The sequence below is a fragment of the Sturnira hondurensis genome, unplaced genomic scaffold (genome assembly GCF_014824575.4).
Source record: "Sturnira hondurensis isolate 20B ecotype Veracruz unplaced genomic scaffold, ASM1482457v3 Scaffold0022215, whole genome shotgun sequence".
Classification (NCBI taxonomy): domain Eukaryota; kingdom Metazoa; phylum Chordata; class Mammalia; order Chiroptera; family Phyllostomidae; genus Sturnira; species Sturnira hondurensis.
The window spans coordinates 14502830-14522842 of NW_028094846.1; the positions used below are offsets into that span (position 1 = coordinate 14502830).

At 43.3% G+C, this 20013-nt stretch overlaps 1 protein-coding gene across 4 annotated transcripts in view; it reads right to left on the reverse strand.

Moving 5' to 3' along the window:
• Window positions 1-15482: 15482 nt before the first annotated feature.
• Window positions 15483-20013, reverse strand: part of KCNK2 (potassium two pore domain channel subfamily K member 2) — a 92386-nt gene continuing 87855 nt past the window's right edge. For 3 of the 4 annotated variants that reach the window (XM_037035149.1, XM_037035150.1, XM_037035147.1), the window contains exon 7: window positions 15483-17646. In XM_037035149.1, the coding sequence (XP_036891044.1) occupies window positions 17329-17646 (318 nt within the window). In that variant the 3' untranslated portion in view covers window positions 15483-17328. The remainder of the gene's footprint in view (window positions 17647-20013) is intronic. The other variant, XM_037035148.1, reaches the window with a different exon arrangement.

The following is a 20013-nucleotide window of genomic DNA, read 5'->3' on the forward strand; positions in this document are numbered from 1 at the left end:
ATTTGCTTCAATCACTCATTAGAGACCTGGACAAAACCAAGTAACAAGGAAGCCCATGATACCTTTAATGGTGCTTGTCTTCTTGTCCACTCTCCCCCCTCCCCATAGGGTATGCGGGGTAAACTGCCTGGGGCAGTCTGTGCGTGCCCCATTCAGATCTTCCTTCGAGAAAACCTGCTGTGCGGCGTAGAGCTGATTGACAGCTTCCAAGGTGCTCGCTGTTTGGATCTCCCCCATAGTTTACCCCAGGCCCGACTTCTATCAGGCTGCTCCCAGCCAACAGCTGAACACAGCAGGGATATTAAGACCAGACCATTCCTGCCATTGGCCTGGGGCCTCCCACTTCGAAAAGCCAGTCTGGCTTCTTCTGCTCCTCAATGTCTAACCTGCCAGCAATGGAGATCAACACTGACTTCCCAATAGGACATGGCACCATTCATCCAAAAAACCAACTGACCACTTGGTAGAAGGGGGATTACATTGAGCCCCTCCCACCCTGAAAGGGCCAGCAGTCTATCTTCGCAGGGATTGATAACTACTACAGGGAGAGATTTATCTTTCTTGCTCACAAAACCTCAGAATACACCACAATCCAGGGGCTTATGGAATGCCTGATCCACAGGCATGAAACGCCACATAATATAACACGTGACCAAGGGGCCTGCTTCACAGTGGAGCAGAGGCAAGAGGGAGCCCATGACCATGACCACAGAATCCATTTGTGTAATGTACCACACCATTTAGAAATAGCTGGCTTCCGACTTCCGCCAAGATGGAGGCATAGGTGGAAACACTGTGCCTTCTCCCACAACCAAGTTTGAATACAACAAAGGTTTGGAGAAACAAAGACACAACCAAAGGACAGAAAATTGAATTATACGGAAGTCCGACTACATCTAACCGTTCAACGGGGACGGTAAGAGGGGCGGAGCCAGCAGCGAGCAGGGTCGGGCAGGACAGGGCCCCCGACCCAGGTGCGCAGGCAGACGGGAACCAGTTGGGGTGCGGGGCAGACCGCGGGCGCATATTCGCACACAGTGAGACAGACCACGCAGGCCCCAGGGGGGAGGGCTGACGGTGGTGGCACACTCGCGTGCAGTGGGACGAAACACATGGGCCCAGTGACGGCAGCAACTGTGGCACCGGTGAGGGCCTTGGCGGCAGGTGGCGGACAGGACGCCATAGTCCCTCTTTGACCCCGCCCCCACATACAGCGTCACAACCCAGCGACTTAGTTGCCCTCTGGCACCGGTGAGGGCCGGGCGGCAGGCGGCAGATGGGACACCAGAGTCCCTCTTTGACCCCGCCCTCACATACAGCGTCACAACCCAGCGACTTAGTTGCCCTGCAATACCAGTGAGAGCCATTGTCCCTCTTTGACCCCGCCCCCACATACAACGTCACAACCCAGCGACTCAGTTGCCTTGTTCTAGTGAACACTTTAGGGCTCTGATCCTGCTACGGAACAGGCACGAACAACCCGAAAGATGGTGCAAGAACTCAAAGTCCCAGAGCCAATAACTCTAAGTGACCGAGAAGTTGCCAGCCTCTCAGAAGCACAATTTAAGACACTATTTATCAGGATGCTCACAGAACTGGTAGATTATAGTCACAAATTAGAGGAACAAAGTCACAAATTAGAGGAACATATGAAGGCTAAGCTAATTGAAATGAAGGGAGATGCACAGGAAACCAATAGCAATGGAAAGGAAACTGGGACTCAAATCAATGGAATGGACCAGAAGGAAGAACAAAACATCCCACCAGAAAGGAATGAAGAAATGAGAATTCAAAAAAATGAGGAGAGGCTTAGGAACCTCCAGGACATCTTTAAACGTTCCAACATCCGAATTATAGGGGTACCAGAAGGGAGAAAGAAACAGCCATGAGTGGAAAACGTATTTGAACAAATAATAAAGGAGAACTTCCCCAGTCTGGCAAAGGAAATAGACTTCCAGGAAATCCAGGAAGCTCAGAGAGTGCCAAAGAAGTTGGACCCAAGAAGGAACACACCAAGGCACATCATAATTACATTAGCCAAGACCAAAATGAAGGAGAGAATCCTAGAAGCAGCAAGGGATAAGGGGACAGTCACCTACAAAGGAGTACCCATCAGACTGTCAGCGGATTTCTCAAAAGAGACCTTCCAGGCAAGAAGGGGCTGGAAAGAAATATTCCAAGTCATGAAATCCAAAGACCTACAGCCAAGATTGCTTTATCCAGCAAAACTTTCATTTAGAATGGAAGGACAGATAAAGTGCTTCTCAGATAAGGTCAAGTTCAAGGAGTTCATCATCACCAAGCCCTTATTATATGAAATGCTAAAGGGACTTATATAAAAAAAAAGAAGATGAAAAATATGAACAGTGAAAGGACAGCAAACACACAGTTATTAACAACCACACCTAAAACAAAAGCAAACCAAGAGGACGGCTAGATCAGGAGTGGAACCATAGAAATGAAGAACACATGGAGGGTTAGAAATAGGGGGGTGAGAGGGGGAAAAGGGGGGAGAAGGCACAGAAAATAGCATAGATGGTAGGTAGAAAATAGATAGGGGGGAGGGCGAGAATAGTAGGGTAAATATAGAATCTAAAGAACTTGAGACACGTGGTTATAAACTAAGGGGGGGGGGAATGGTGGGGGAGGGAGTGTGTGGGTGGAGGGGAATGAAGGGGGAATAGAACAACTGTAATGGTATAATCAATAAAATATATTTTAAAAAAAAAGAAAAGAAATAGCTGGCTTCCTGAGTGTTATGACAGGAAAAGCCCCGAGACTGAATATCTACTTCCGTACCTGGAAGGCAAATAAAGACTAAAGAAAGAGGTGGCCACTCCAGTCTGTCAATTAACAGAGTTTATTGAGGGGACTTACATACGAGGCACATGTTGGGCATCAACAAGACAACATGGAGCCCCGTGTGGTGTGGCTCAGTGGATTGAGCGCTGGCCTGCAAACCAAAGGGTCGATTCCCAGTCAGGGCACACGCCTGGGTTGCGGACCAGGTATCCAGTAGGAGGCGCACAAGAGGCACCCACACATGGATGTTTCTCTCCTTTTTCTCCTTCTCTACAAAAATAAATAAATACATTCTTTAAAAAAACAAGAGCATGGACATCCCCCATGCTGCAAGGCAGACACTGAAGAATTAGATAGAGCAGGATGGACAGGGGTACTAGGGCATGACCCCTCCCTGCCCAGGATAAGGAGAAGATGTCTTACATACTTGCCCAGAGCCTCCTCCAGGAACCACCATGCCTGGGACATGAGGTGGGGGGGGGGGGGATAGTCTCTGTGGGAATGTAGAGGAAGGCATCTCTGTTCCGGCCCGGATCTCGTTGGGTCCAGCTCAAGGGCTCAGTGGTGATTGTGACTCTCCTCCACAATAAGTTGGGGGAAAACTATTGAAAAACGCAGCTCAGGCACCAGCTTGGAAGCCACAGTCTTCAAGGGTGCGGTGCTATCCTTCAGGATGCATTGTCCCTATTAAATCGAGACCTGTATCTCTTGTGTCCTCACCACAAGGTTACAGGAGCCTGGCAATCAAGAGATGAAATTGTTTGCAACAATTCACTGGGAAACTTTCCGTGTCCTCCATCTGAGCGTTGCAAGGTTGCATATTTTGGTCCTCATAGAAGGCATGCCATTATAAGGTACCCAGTAAGGGTCCCATCGAAAGACAAGCTTTGGCTGCTGCCAGGCACCCCAACCTCCTTGTGTCCAGGGTTCAGTACATGAGAAGAAGCACATCTTGGTAGAAGTAACCAACCCTAATGAGCAGAAGAATGTAGGACATTTTTATACAATGGGGGCAGAGAGGACTGTGCGAGAAACCAATGCAATTCATAGTTGAGTTCCTTGGTGCTCACTCACCCAACTGTGACTCAAAATGGACACGAGCAACAACCCAACCTGAGATGGATGTAATCACCAAGGATTTGGAGCCTTCAAAAATAAAGGTTTGGGTCCCACCATCAGGTAAGCCACCATGACCTGCTGAGAGAGAGGGGAATTTAATATGAATAGTAGGTTAAAAAAAAACACAACTACCAATTTCAAACCCAAGACCAACTGCAGAAATGAGAGCTATAGGTTCCATGTGATCCTCTCTCTTATAAGGTTTGTATGCACACAACGGGCTGAAAATGGTCCTATCCTATGAAATGAGATACTGAATTGCTTTGCAGGAACAACAGGCCAAAACCACAAACCACGTGGCAGCAGCATGCACAGAAGAGAGAACTCTGACCTCTAGCTGCATCCAGAATCAAAGTGTTGCTCCCCCACCACAGAACCTGAGGACTGGTCCATAACTGGAACTTGAACACCAAACCCTTTTGGAAGCAGAGTCCATTTTCCAAGAAGATCCCGTGTTGATACCCATTTACCATAAACGACCAACCTCCCAGGTCCTCCAATTAGGATTTGTCCCACCAGAACTTCTGCACACCTTGTTCTCTTTACACACTTAAAAACCGTCCCAGAACCCTGGATGGGAAGTTCAGGCTTTTGAGCATTAGCTTCCTCTTCTCCTGGGTGGTGCCATTCATAATAAAATAGCCAATCTTTCTCCACGGAAATTCTCAGTGCTTAGTGTTTGGCTCTGTAACAGTTTCCTCTCAGGAAGAGAAGTCCACAGGTACCATGGAGGAGGAACTCTCCAAACAGGTGTGGCAAGATGGACTATAGCCGGGCATGTGCCCTGCTCGGATCTCCCTTCACAGAAACTGTGGCAGGGTGCAGAGCTGATTGCCTGTAACTGCAAGAGCTTGGGTTCCCTTCACACCTCTGCCAGGCTGTATTTTCATCCAGTATCTGAACATAGTGGGTGTATTAGAGAAAGGTTATTTCTGACTGAGGTAGAATGCCTTTAATGGCAAACTATGCCTGAGGATTCCTCATCAGCCTGGCCAGAACTTTAAAAAAATATATTGTCATTTGAGATTCTTCTTGCCCAGTCTTTCCTTCCTTCCTTTTATAGCTATCAGACTAGGACTGTAGTCAGTAGGTGCTCCTGAATACTCCTGCTCCCTCCCCATTCATACTTCATAACTGTCAATCCCCAGAAAGAAGAACTCCTGGTAGCTAACTGGGCTCAAAGGAACAACCAGAGCCTAGCAGCTGTTTCTAGACAGAAGCCTCTCACGCAAACTGCCCTTCAGGGAGAAGCCTGCACTAAGCCGCCTGCCTTCTGCACTGCCTGCCTGCTTGTGCTTCCATCCTTTTTCTGAACAAGCCCTTATAAAGGAGTTTCCAAAACTGTATTTCAACCAATAGGACTGAGACTTTCCCATCCAATCAGAACTATGCAGCTGTATTCCCACCCCCATTAGCATTTTCACCACCAATCAGAGAAGCTTCAGTCTGACCAATCGGGACGATGCTTCTTAAACCAATCAAACTACAAGGATTTGGAGCCCTCATTTGCATGAGGACAGCCCAATCAGGGGCCAGGGGTGGGGACTTCTCTCTAAAATTTAGTTCCCCTCTGGTTCAGGGAGCATACTTTGTCTTTCCATCAAAGACTGGAGACTGTGTTTCCTGGGCTAGAATTTTGAAGACCTCAGCAGAGAGCAGAGCTGTCTGGCAGGAGAGAGGCCTTGTTTCAGGGCTTCCTTGCCCCAGGGCTGCCTCACAGCCATGCTGTTCCCCATCCCTGCTGTTTCGTAATTTAGCTATGACACCATTGGACTCCTCTATAGCTGTGCCGATATCACAGCCATGGTGTATCATAATTGAGCCATTGGCACCGAATAAAGTTTCCATCTTCACCACATCCCAAATTGGGTATTCCTGTTGGTGTTTAATTGGTGCCAACAGCCATTAGTGGACATAAGTATTGTTAGAGCTTTATTTTTCCTCAAGGGGTAAGCGGAAGTTCTAACCCCTGATATTTGTAAATATGACTTTATTTAGAAATTGAGACTTTGTAGATGTAACCAACTTCAGATGAGGCCTGTAGGGTGAGTCCTTCATCTAACAGGACATTGCTATCCTTTAGAAGAAGAGAACTTTGGAAGACACAAAGGGGAGACAGTCTGATGAAGACAGAAGCAAAGAGAGACCACCTGGAGACCACACCCCAAGGGGTGGCTGGCTTTGCCAGAAACTGGAAGAGATGTGGAAGGATTTTCCCTAGAGGCCTTGCAGAGAGTGTGGCCCTGCTGACGCTTTGATCTCACACTTCTAGCCTTCAGATTATGAGACAATACATTTTTTGTAGTTCTAAGCCACCAAGTTTGTGATATGTTGTTATGGGAGCCCAAGGAAACTAACACAGGTATTTCCCTAGACGGTCTTGCGTATCTCACCCTGTTAGCACATCTGGTTTGGAGGAAAGAGGAGGAGGCGCAAGAGGACTTCAAATAGTTTTACTTCCTCCTTAATATCAAAATCTCATCACCCTCATCAGTTATATTTGGCTTATTAGTTCTTCCTTAAGGTCTTCTGTGAATCTCAAGATGAATGAGATCTATCTCCTCCAAACCTAGTAGTTTCCTTATAACTCTGATGACATACCATTTTATGTCTTGTATTCTTTTTTGTATATATCTTCATAAAATTCTAATTTAAAAACTGGTATATATTATTTAAAAAATAACATTAGACTACATCTGATTCTTTAAAATATTTTCCCAGAGAGCTTAACGTGTGACATCCAGCAATAGCCAGTTTTATCTGTTTTGAAGTAAATGAGAATGGGAGATGCTGGGAGGGTAAGTTGTGAGAGAAAGCAGCAATCTATTTAAATCTATGGCATAATGAGGTACATTAGATATATTAGAATATGAGATGATGTATTTATAGATTCTTTAAAGTTTAAATAACATATGAAGTTAAGTCTTCTGTCGTATTCAATCCAGTTATGACTTATTTTGGCTTGTGGTTTTTATTCAGCTATCCAAATTCTCCATTCTTAATTATTTCCAGCAAACATCTTTAAAATGACTGGCCAAGAACTCTAGACTATGTCTGGCTCTCGCTATTCACATCATCAACCTTACTAACTCTAGTAAGGATGATTGCTTTGCCCAACGGAGCAATCTCACCCAAACGAGAAGTAAATATCATTCTTGATCTTTTTACTCTGTGAAGAGCCATCATCTCCCTTCCATCTGAAAGCTCGAGAACCACATAACATACTATAATAGCTGAATCTACAAGAGACTTGTCCGAGTTTATGCTTAAGATGCATACCAATCTCTTCCAGCTCTCCGAGGACCATTGACACACCACTTGTTTCTTACACTGGACAAAAAGGAATTGCAGATCTTATTAGAAGTATTATTCATATGAAATATTTCCCGATGATAAAGTCTATCCAATGGCATGTACTAAAGGCAAACTTGAATAGCGAGCAAGGTGAAATGCATTTCACTTATGGAGAACCGATAATATTGTACCTGTACCTTTCATGGCCACTTTTCTTTCCTCTTTTGAGATTTAGATTTTTAAAGTATGTATAATGGGTCATGAACTATCTGAGAAGATCTATTCCAAAATTATTTTATTAGGTCACATTGTGAAAAGCTTCAACTTCTGCATGAAACCAAAGATGATTTTCTTAAATAGGTAATGAGGTTCAGTTGGTTTAATCATGAGTCCTGGCATCTAACAGATCTGGGCATAGAGCACATTCCACTCCCATTTTTGAAGATTAGTAGCCCCACAAAGTCCTCAGTGGCCCAAGGGGGTGCTGCCAGAGGCCGTGACCATCACCTTGTCCTTCCTACAGCTGCTACCATTTCCCTCTAAGCTGGGGCAGTGCTGTGGTCCAGAATGTTGTTTAGCCATAAAAGTGCCTCCAAACATAACACATGCTACATAGAATGAGTGTTATGTGGGGAATGATTACGATTTTTAAAAAAATACTTGTATAATTTTGTCTCTAAAAGTGTGAAGGATATCATTGAAAAATTGGGATTTAAAAACAAAGATGATACTTGGTCAAGTTACCAGTTTATATACATAACCTGTATTTTTTTCATTGTCTACATTTCCTTGAGTAAAAATAAAGAGTATAACATAGCATTTCCCCAATTAAGTTCCATTCTCCAGGATTATTAGCTATGGTCATAGGTATTATGGTTGAAGCTTATGTGGCCAAGTAAAGAAAGTGATGGGCTAAACCATTTGTAGGGGTCAGACTATGATCAAAAATAGCACTGTGACTTCCTGCTTTCTCTATTTCTGTGATCATCCGTTCTTTGGGAAGCCAGCCACTGTGTTGTGAGGGCCCTCCGGAGTGCTGTGGGGAGGCAGGTGTATGTGCTGAAGACTGAGGCCTCCAGCCAACAGCCTTGTGAGGGACAAGTCTTTGAAATAAATCCCCCTGCCCCAGCCAAGCCCTTGTGGAATTGTAGCCCTGGCCCACAGCTTGACTGCAATCTCTTGAAAGACTCCGAGCCAGACCACCCAGCTGAGTCATTTCCTGGTTCCTTGTCTTTAGAAACTTCTCAAAGCCTGTAGCTTATTAGTGTCAGTTATGTATCTTTAAGGCAGTTGGATGTACTGTGTGGTGAATATCCTTTTTTTTTTTTTTTTACCATGAAACAGTCTTTGTTTTCCAAAGAATTTGAAGGGTAGGGTTTCACTAAATATTTTTGGGAAAGACTGATACAGGGCTTTGATTCTTCACAGTCACGTTAACAAGAGATCACATTGGCTTGGTTATGGAACAACTGCAGAGCAGTCAATTTAGAGAAGTCTGGAAAAGCCCAGCGCACTAGACGAAGGAGTGCACCGAAGTGAAAAGTGTTCCAACCTTTATTCTTCAGTGCATTTCCTGCCGTGTGCCAAGGATGCGGCGACACCTAACTGGCAGGAAATTATCAAGATCTGATTAAGTAGATTTTTTTTTTTTTTTTTGCCAAGAAGCAATTGCCAAAATAATTCAGGAACATTAGAGTCCCTCATTGTGATGTGGGTCGTGCTTCCTTGCCAACTGTAAGAAATTTCCAAACTGCAAATGCTAAGCCTTTATAACTCAGCTTTGCCTGGCGGAGGCCATTCACAAATTAATAGGACGTGTACTTTTGAATTGCTCCATGGAAATTCAGCCTTGTTTTTACTGCAGGGAATTGCTACTTAGATGAGAATAAGACCTTTTCAAGGGACACTGTCCCGTTGCGGGCAACTTCTTCAGAGAATCTAGGGAAGAAGGACTCACGGAGGATTTACCAGAATTTCAGTATAAAAGGGCTTTCAGAAAGGCTTGTTCTTAGGTGGTCAGCCTCCAAATCGCAGAGACTTCAATAACGAGGGCTCGTGATGAGCACGGCTCATGGAACTGCTTGCTCTCTGACCGCTTCCCCTGGTTAGGATGGTTACCCACAGATGGACAATGTAAAAATTTCAGACTACAATGTCAAAAATGGCTTTAATTCCACTTAATCGGATCACACTCGCTCTCTTTTTAGCACTTGAAGTGAGTCCAGTCCATTCGGAAGGAGCTGCAGGCAACTTACCTACCTCTCCTCTTTCATGGGCGTCATCGCCTTGGTTTGAACACATTTTGGAGCTGAAGGGAAAGGGTTTCACTTTTCACTTTGGCTGCCTGGAAACTAGGAGTCATATAAATGGCCCAGTCATCACCTCTGTACATATATACTTTCCTTTTATTTTTCTCCACTATCGACCTGACCTTCTACTCTAATATATAATGCAGTACAGTTGCCTTCAAAATAGGACCTGAGTCAGCAACTCAGGTGCCTGTGATATTTGGAGGTGGGCACTCAGGAGAAGGGGAGTGAGGGAAGCGGGTCTGCTGCAGGACAGAGGACACACAGGGATGTGGTCTCAGCCGGCATCCAGCCTCAGCCTGATCCCAATGAGATATTTGGGGTGTAAGTTGTAGGACCTTCAAGAAACACGCCTGCCTTTTTTTTTTACCACCATGTCAATTTCTGGGTGCCGGTTGCCCACATTGGGGTGGGGCTGGGGCTGGGGCTGGGGCTGGGACTGGGACTGGGGCTGGGGCTAGGTAACCTCCACGGGGTGGCTTCTGACCTGTAGAAGGTTGCTTTCTAGAAAAGGAAGCCACTGGGAACTCTTAGCTACCGCACTCAGAGCAGCGTGGGTGGGGTCCACAGCCCAGTGACCTGGGATCCAGGTCAGGCGCTGACAGTGCCCACCGGAGTTTTCCTGCGTGTTTCATTTGTGTTTTCCTATTTGAATGTATGAGTTAGTTATGCATTTTCCCAGAAGAGAGGAAGTCCTCCAACACATGGGGACATTAATACATCCAACTGAAAAAATGTAGGTAGAGCTAGAAACATGTACGAACTGTTTTTACACTCTGAAGATGAAAAGCGTTTGCTGCAAAGAAAATGTACACAGTGTTATTGTTATAGGGCCAGCCCAGAAACAATGGCTGACCAATGCTTAGGTCGAAAGCGTTCTGAGGCCCTTCCTACTGAACCCACACGAGAGGGATTTTTGACTTACAACAAAACACACCTAACCTACATGTACCATTTCAAAACTGGGTTAACCTTTAGAATATCACGTCAACATTGCCTGTGGAGCATTCACCTTCCACAGTCACCTTCTCGTTGTTAACGTGCAGACTTGTAAAGTCGGTGATTCCCACGTTCCGTTCCCTGCACAGGATTCCTGGCCCGAGCTCATTTGAGTGTTCTAACTGACCGTGGAAGGTTTTCGCTTGGGGGCCTGCACAGGTGCCTTAAATTCAAAACATCAGTCTCCTCCTCGAACCTTCTCCCTTTTTCCTGGAGCTTATGCCCCTCGCCTGGCCGATGGTGCCGGCATCCACCCAGCGCCCCTGACGTGGTTCCCACCCCAACCTCTCTGTCCGGGACCTTGCAGGCTTTCTGACTTTTTGCCAGGCATCTCATCTTTCCCCTCCGCATCTACTCCACACTTTTGCCAGAGTGATCACTCTAACAGTGAGGTTTTTAATTTTGAGAGAGAGGAAGGGCGAGAGAGAGAACCACTGATTTGTCATCCCAGCTATTGACGCATTCGTTGGTTGGTGCCGGAGTGATCAATGCACAAGACCAGATCTGCCCACGTTACTCCCTATTTTCAAGTTTGAGGTTACTTCCAGCCAAGATCCTAGGTGTGGTCCTTCCGGCCCAACCACAGGCCAGTTCATGGGGGAAAACTGGTGTCATGGGAAAAGCCACCCGTCCCAGAGTCAACGTACGGGAACTTTCTGGATGGAGTTGCAGGCAAGAACTTAGACACAAGTGCCTCCTCTTGGGGGCCTCCTTAATGAGGCCTCCTTGAAGCATTTTTCTCCACCCTGTCTCAGCTCCTTGCCACTGCGAGCCCTTCTCCCTTTCCTCCAGCCTCGGCCTCGCCTGTCCATAAAAAAGCAAGAAAGAGCCTTTTGTTCAGAGCCTCTCTGCACTGGGAGGCATGTCTCTCTCAATGCTGCTTGTCATTGTCCCACCCGTGCCTGTCGTCTCCTAGACAGCAGACATTGGTTTGGCGTCGTATTTATAGTGATTGGCACATTAAAGGCCCTCAAAAAATGTTGACTTGGTCAACCATTTGTTTGCACATACAATGTAATCATTGAATAGATTCATACACTTGGCTAATCTACTTGTATATATCCAGACCTTGGCCTTGTCAGAGCCAGCTTTCTCCGTACATATGTAAACTCCGAATCGCTGCACCTGAGAAACAAGATGGGTTAGTTAGATGTCTTGGCAGGATCCTGATACTATTCTCTTTTCAACTCTGAAATATATGAGCATTATAAAATTTGAGTCTGGACCAGACATTGCTTTAACTTCCTGATACTCATTAAAATTTTTTAAAATAAAAAAGAGAAATGTACTGTCTAATGCAGTAATATTTAAAAATCTAAAATATTTTTTAAAACAAAGGAGATTGTAGGATAAAAATTGTCTACATGTTACTCTGCATTAATGGAATTGTGTAAAAAGGGATACTGTCTACAAAGTCAGGCATCAACTGAATGAAAATCAGTGTTTATTCTGAATTAATTTCAAAATTATACCATGGAAGTGACTAACATTCTCTGTTGGATACAGTTCAAAATGTGCCTAATAGTGGATTTCTTCCCAGACTGCTTACAAATTTGTTTAAGCATGAAAAAGCTAAATTTTATTTGGCAAGGATAATGTGCATTTTTCTTCCTACTAATAAAAGGCATCCATTTACCACTATTAGCAAATATGTTTTGCAGTTAATTTCTAAACAAATTTTCAAGATTCGATTGTAATTGAAATGCTTTGATACCCCCTCACAATTTGATACTATCTATTGTGAGCCAAAATTTGGAAGTAAAAATAATGAAACCCTTATTCATAAAGTGTAAGAGTATATAATACTGCCAAATAAACTGCAAGCCTGTGGAGTTAAAAAATTGGCTTAGCCTTCTTTATACACAATGAATAACTAGTACTGGCTTGTCAGCTCATAGGAGAAATAGTTTCTGTTTGTATCCCATTTACTACTAAGCCAGTAGAAGAGGACAGATAAATGTTTGTGGAGCTGAGAAAATTTGGAATACTTATACACAAGATCCTTCAGATGGTTACACCAAACCTCTGTTTACATCTTCATTCATCTGTTCATCGTGTATTTCTCGAGCAAACTACTACATGTACTTTGCTAGTATCTGGAAATAACATAGTAAGTTAAAACCAATGAATGACATTCTAGTGGGAAAGACAGCTAATAATCAAATACGAAGAGTGATGAATATCTAATCATGACCTTAGGGAAACAGGGCTTTATAAAGTATATTATGAAGGTATCTGAACTGATATCAGGGAAGGCTCATCAGAGAAACTGATACCTGAGCTGGGCTGTGAATGATGAGTAGGAGTTTGTTATGTGAAAAAAGGTGAGGAGCGAAAGGAAAGCAAGTATTATTCCAGGCAAAGGGAACAGCATCAGGAGAACCTCGTGATCAAAGAGAGAAGTCCAATGAGGCTGGACTACAGAGCATCATGGGGTACACGATGAGCCTGGGATGGATGGCATAAGGGAGATGAAAAGAAGGCCATGTGAAAGGCTGTAGTCTTACTCCTAAAAATGAAAGACAATTACTGGATATAAACTGGAAAATAACACAATCGGATTTGCATATTAAAAAGACCACTCTTTAATCAATGACAGAAGCAGAGAATGATTCAAAAACAGTCAGAGTAGAAGGTGAGATTTGGTGGTGGCGTGGGGTAAGATAATGGCTGTGTACACATTCAAGATATTCCAAATACAAGTCAGCAGGGCTTGGTGACGGGTAGGTGGAGACTTGAAGGAACAAAGAAAACACAAAGGATGACTTGCTCAACCTGAATGGGTGGTGGTGTCACCTGCTGAAATAAATGACATCAAAGGAGGGCTAGGTCTGGGGATGTATCATACAGGTCTTGGATAAGTTCGAGTGCCTTTGAGAAGTGGAGATACCTAATGGGAACTAGCTAGATGGCTGTGTGGCCCAGAGGGAAATCCAAGTCTAAGAATGCAACAGAAAAAGAGCAAGGGGTTTTTGGTGAATATAAAGAAGAACTACTTTGGAAAGGAATGACAGGAGAAAAGCAGAAAAAAAGAAAAAATTGTAAATTAAAAAATACATAACACACTGAACATACTTTACAATGTTAATACTGGAAAATAATAATTTGCTTTATGAATGACAGAAATAGTAAGAATTTTGGCTTAGTGAACACGTGGTATCAAGTCAAATGCACAGCAGAATCAAAATTTCTGGTCAATGGAACTAATTAACCCATCTTTTAGGAAGAGGTCGTTGAGATCCGCTGGGGAGGTATCAGGTGTGAAAAGGAGCTGTATAAACCTTCAAGAGGGGTTGAGAGGAAGAAGGCACGTGGAACTTACAAAACTTCCTGTTATAAAGATGGTCGCAGTAAGTCACTCTCAAGACTTCCTATCAAAAGGACCCATTTTACTCCTTGCCATCTCAAAACCGACACAGTGCCACGTCAGGAAGTTTCACTATTACAGAAGGACATTTACGTAAACCCCGCTGAAGCCAAAATCAGGTCGTCATTTTAATGGAGTTATGAGTAATCAAATAGAGACATTTTTTACTTTACACATAAGCAAATTTATACTGACACTTTACTAAGGAATGCAAACCAACAAGTTTTGATTTGACTTAGAACAGCAAACATTTGTTTAAAAAGGAAAACAAAAGTAAAAGTTGATTGGGCCTCCAGTTCTTAGGCGTAAATATCTATCTCATATCCTCAGAATGTCTAAATTTGTTGCTTCTTGGTATTCCATCTAAAATTTTCCTTCCTCTGCTTGAACACCAAACCTTAAGAATTGAAGAATTCTATACTTTTTTTACACAGACTAAGGAGGGAGTCGGTCTTTTTTTATATATCCTATTTTCCTCAAAATATGAGAAACGAAGTCCTTCACACTGCTTCCCCATTGTGTTTGAGGGCTGAGACATAAATGATTCCATTTCTTCTTGGCTTCAGAAGTTTTACTCTTCCCTGTATTGCAAGAGTGAAATAATATTGAAAAGTACGTTGTGTGACATAAGCTACGTGGCCAAGTATAGATTTATGTAATAAATGGGAAGAACTCCAAAATAATCCCTTTTACATTTGTTGTAAAATGGACAGGGAGCCTTGTCTAGAATTCACATCTAAGACTTCAGATCAGAGAGTTCCTGATCTTTGCTGGTTTCAGGACATAACTTTTTTTCCAAATATTTTTCAGGGCAAAACTATTCACTCTTAAACTGGTTCAGTAAAAGAAAGAGAGAGAGAGAAAGAGAGGAAAAGAAATAGAGAGAGAGAGAGAGAGAGAAAGAAGCAAGCACACTAGAGAACTCTATGTAAAAATCATTATCAGTGTTCTCTACGAGAAGCAAGCAAAATAAAGCTTGAGAAAGCAAAACTGATATAATGTGCATGCTTGTGTTAGATTTCCCTCACCTTAAGGATGATGTTGGGGACCACTTTTAGGATATTTACTGAGCATCAAGTTGCTTGGGAATGAATAAATAAATTTATGGAAGATACCAACAAGGTATGTCATCCAAATATTTCCGTAGATGAGGTCTAGAAGATGGGTTGGCAGCTACCTTCCTCGGACCTCGATGCTATCAGGACGCTACTTTTTTCCTGGTACAAAAAGCACGTACCAGGTGCCTGTGCTCAGCATTCAGATGACTTCAGTGTCAAGACAAGATCTAACAGTGATAAAATAAGATACTGGTACCTCATAATTTAATAAAAACGATCTTGAATGTATATGCTATTTAAAATATTTCAAAAATGAAAGTTCACAATATTGACTCTGAATGAACAGCCTTCGGGGGAAAAAAACCATTAGGTACATGTTGAACAAGGGCAATAATACTACATCAAAAATATTTATTGAAAATTTTGAATGAAGGAGCCACGGGATAACTCAGCACAAAAAGAGACATCCTGGCGTTCGACTCAGTCAGACTCAGATCTAAATTCTCAGCAGCAAGCAGGAGACTCAGAAAATGCTGACTTTCATTACAAACTTTATTTGTCAGTACAATTCACAGTTGATACATGGTGCAACCCACCATACGAACTTCCAGAACAGTTATGGAGGAAATGGATGTAGCTTTCTTTCTAAAAGAGCCTGACCTTCTAAAATTTCAGTTAGAATTTTTTTTGAGCTTATAAAAGTACCTTTAACAAGTTAATTGAATATTTACAATTTTAGCTTAAATTTAAATTTTGGAAAATAAGCATCTATTAAGTTGTTTTTATTTTAAGATCTCGGGCTTTTTATTAAGACTCTAATATGAATGCCACTTATTTAGATACCCCCCAATAGTAAAAGAAATGCTTTTTAATTATATTTAGGGAAATCATTTTCTTTCTGCATTTTCAAAATTATACGTATAATGTACAGCAGATCTAAGTATGAAAATAAAAGAAAGAGTAGCAATCTATTAGGTGCCTTTACTGAATTTCTTCTGAATTTTGGAAATATCCAAAGTGTTACAGACTATAAAATTAAACTAAAAAGGATTATTGGCCTTTTCTATTAAAAAAAAAACCTCTTGAGATGTAAATTGTGCTATAACAGCTTCTCTCTAATGTCAGAGTTATGCCTACAGTCTGCATTTTCCTTAGGCAAAATCACAGTGGTCCCAGTTTCAACTTCAAACACAACTCCAGAGGTACACCCCACGGAAGGCCGGGCCTGTGCCCAGCCCTGCCTGCTGTATCTCCTCCCCGCATCTGGCAAATGTTACCCAAGGAAAGAAAATCATCTAACCTTTCATACAACAAAAAGCAAATCAATGCTGGCGGTATCGTGTTTATTAGCAAATGCTCATAACTCATTGGTTTGCTATCTTCTTTTCATCAGAATGGTAATGCACACCAATTGTCTTAAGTTGCCTCCAATAATATCCATTTTTTAGAGTTCTCTTCTGTCTGATCATATACACATATATATATGGGTTTTCTTCTTCCACCTTTAAAAATGTATAGTTATTAATAAATGGTAAATTCCAAATACTGCCAGGGAAAAAGAGACTGGGAGCAGCCAATTTTGCCGGCCGGGTAATAATTACACCGTATATATGTACCGCTGGTACCTGAGTCAAATAAATACTCAGAGGGGCCATCTGGGCACCTCCTTCCTCTGCAGTGCCTTTTACGCTAGGGTTTCTGAGTGTTGCTTCAATGTCCATCTAACTTGGCATCTACTCCTTCTTCGGGAATCATCACTTCAGTCATTTACACACTCTTTCCAGCAAGGCATGGTATTCAAATGGGAGTCCCGGGGTAAAGGACTGCAGGTGAGCCTACGGGTGGGGCGGGGAAGGAGAAACCACACATTAGCTAGAGAGGTTCTGTTTCTTCCTAAGATAAGGCACTGACAGAAAATTTCTTAGGTAAAAGGCTGCGTAAGAATCCCTCGCCATTTACAAACAGAAATGTCGTCTTCCGTAAGTGGTGCGTATCTAGGCTCAGTTAGGTAGACCCTGAAAAGTTAGGGACCGATCCCTCGAAGCTACATTATTACCAGGAACAATTATAATTCACTCTGAAGCCTTGTGGCACGTTAGGGGAAAGGGAGGAGAACAGTCTGGGCACAGAAAGGCATCAGACATTGCTTGTTTTATTCCACTGGTCAAAGGAAGTGGACCGCTCAATAAGCATCATCAAAAAGATAGTGCTGGCTCAGAATTCCAAATCCTGTCGATGGTAGATGGCCGTGATGATGGGTGTATCTCTTTTCCCCCCTTTGGAGTTCATGCACAATTTTAAAAATGCTACCAGCCACAGTCTTAAAGAGCATATAAAAGTCCTCACCTATGGCTATGCCTAAGGCTCTTCAAAGAGAAGGCTATTTAATATTCTCAATGACAGCAATTTCCTCGCCTGCACAGTGTGGCGTCAATCCGTTCAAATAGATACTTTCAGTTTTCAGTAAAGGAGGCAAGACATCCCTCTCCGTGGCTAGGTGGTTCACGGACAGGGTCCTCCTACAAGGTGTCAGCTCCTGGTTGTGGTTCCCAGCCAGTTCCGCGGACAGCTTCCGCTTAATGGAGGTGGCTCGCTGGAACTTGTCATAAATCTCCACACTCAGCCGCCTCCTGGTTTCCTTGAACTCAGCTGTGACGTTGGCTGTCCACTCAGCAGCATGGGCTCTGAATTCTCCCACCTGGAGGACACAGGCAGAGACAAGGCAAAGAGAAACGAACAGGGTGGTCATTCACCTTCTGATCATTGACTTTGGTGAGGTTTAAAAAGAAGACTAGCTAGCCCGTTGTCATACTGGAGGTTTGAGAGTTGGTGTAATAAGGTCAGATGTGCAGAGCAGAATGGCATTTTACACATAGGTACAGCTCTAAAAAGCAATCTGTGAACATAAACTCTCTCAATCAAATTACGCGAGTTACAAAACGTGCTTGTTTTTTTTGTGTACGAACCCTGAGATTGAAACTTCCAAAGCTATAAAAAGAATAGCATTCTCTAACCTTTTAAAACTTTGTGTGATTTTTTTCACCCGTAATTTCAAAAAGGTTTTGGGTACAGACAAGGCACCAGAAGCAACAGGGAAGAATAAAAGCCCAGACTGGGTGACCCAGTCGGTTCTGACAGCTTCGAACCTGGCCACAGCATGAGATGCAAATTCAGAGGTGAGAGACCAGGAGTGGTGTGTGTAGGAACTGGGTATCTAGCCCCATAGTGCTCACTTCGGAAACCTCTGTTCACTAAATAAACACGAGAATATCTTGGTTTTGCCTTTAGGGGAAGCAAATGAGAGCCGGCAGGTCCATTTTGAGGCCCATTTTAGAGAACAAGTGAGTCCAAGGAATCATTTCTCAGCACACGCCTGTGGAAGTGGTAAAGTTAGGCACTCGGCCTGTCTGAGCTCTCATTTCCTCTGCCGTATATAGAACAGGCATCTGCACAGCACACACCTACCAGGACAGCTGGGCTAAAGGACTTCGCCCCTCGTAAGAGCCTCTGCAGTTATTGTTTGTAGGCTTGCTTTTTAAGGATTAAAGAAAAAAAATACTGCCAAGGCTTAAGCATGGGCATAATGTTTTCTCTGATCTCTATAAACGTATGTCTGCACTTTTGTGATTTAAATAGAATAATGACTAACCCCCTGGAAAATGTTATAATCCTTTCCTTAAGCAACTGGGCTTCAACGCTGTAGACTGGTTGCTAGGAGCATCCCCCACTGTGGAACAAGCTCCCATTCCCTCTGTGGCTGGCCTTTCTGCTTTCAGCCTAGGGAAGCTCCACTGCACTCATTGAAAAAAAAAAATTAAAGATTTTATTTATTTATTTTTAGAGAGAGGGGAAGGGAAGGAGAAAGAGAGGGAGAGAAACATCAATGTGTGCTTGCTTCTCGCACGCTCCCTACTGGGGACCTGGCCTGCAATCCAGGCATGTGCCCTGACCGGGAATTAAACCCAAAATCTTTTGGTTTCCAGGTTGGTGCTCCATCCACTGAGCCACACCAGCCAGGGTTGAGTTCATTTTTTAAGCCAATAACTAGAGCTCTGTTTCCATTTTGTTGTTTTAACCTCTGTTGATTTTTGTTTTAAACTTTGATATGAGGAATATAACTGATGGTTTCTGCTACTGTCTGAGTGTTAGTACCCCAACCCTTTGTTGAAATTCAAACCCCAAAGGTGATGGTATTAGGAGGTGGGGCCTCTGAAAGCTGATTAATTCAGGAGGATGGAGAACTCAAGAACAAGATTAGTTTTCTTAGGAGAGCAGCTCCAGCGGGCGCCCTAGCTCCTTCCACCATGTGAGGACACGGCTAGATGATCAGTTCAGTCAAGCTGGTTCTGTGACCCTGGACTTCCAGCCTCCAAAACCATGAGAAATGAATGTTTGCTCTTTATAAACTGCCCAATTTGTGGTATTTGGCTACAGCAGCCTGATCAGACTAGGTCAGTTTCTAAATGTTTATGCTGAAGAGTGAAATTATGAGAGGGGATATCCAGGTACTTATATGTCAACATGTGTACATATATATACTTGGAGAATCATAGATGGGTGTGCGTGTGTGCACAACAAAATGGAAACTGTTCAAATATCTGTGAAAGGTAGCACACGGCAGTTCATCAGCTCTTCCTCAGCCATCCGTAATCACATACACACACAGCTGATCTCCTTTTTAATTTGACAGAGGTCTTTTATTTTCTACTTGCATTCTCCTAACAAGAAATAACTGCTTGTTCTCTGCATCTAATATTGGGAAAAAAAGCAAAGCTGGAAAAGCGAAAACATTGTGGCTCATGTAATTGGCAAGATCAAGCATTCCGTAATCCCTGAGGCAACTACAAGGAAACCTGCAGAGAAAGAGGGACTAACTGACAGCAATTTCACCTGGACAGACACAGCATGGCGGCTACCAGAGGGAAGGGGGTGGGGAAGGATAGTAAAGGGTCGAGGAGGCCAAATATATGGTGATGGGCGATGATTTGACTTTGGGCGGTGAGCACATAATGAAATACACGGATCACGTATCACAGAAATGAACACTGGAAACCCACATGACCCT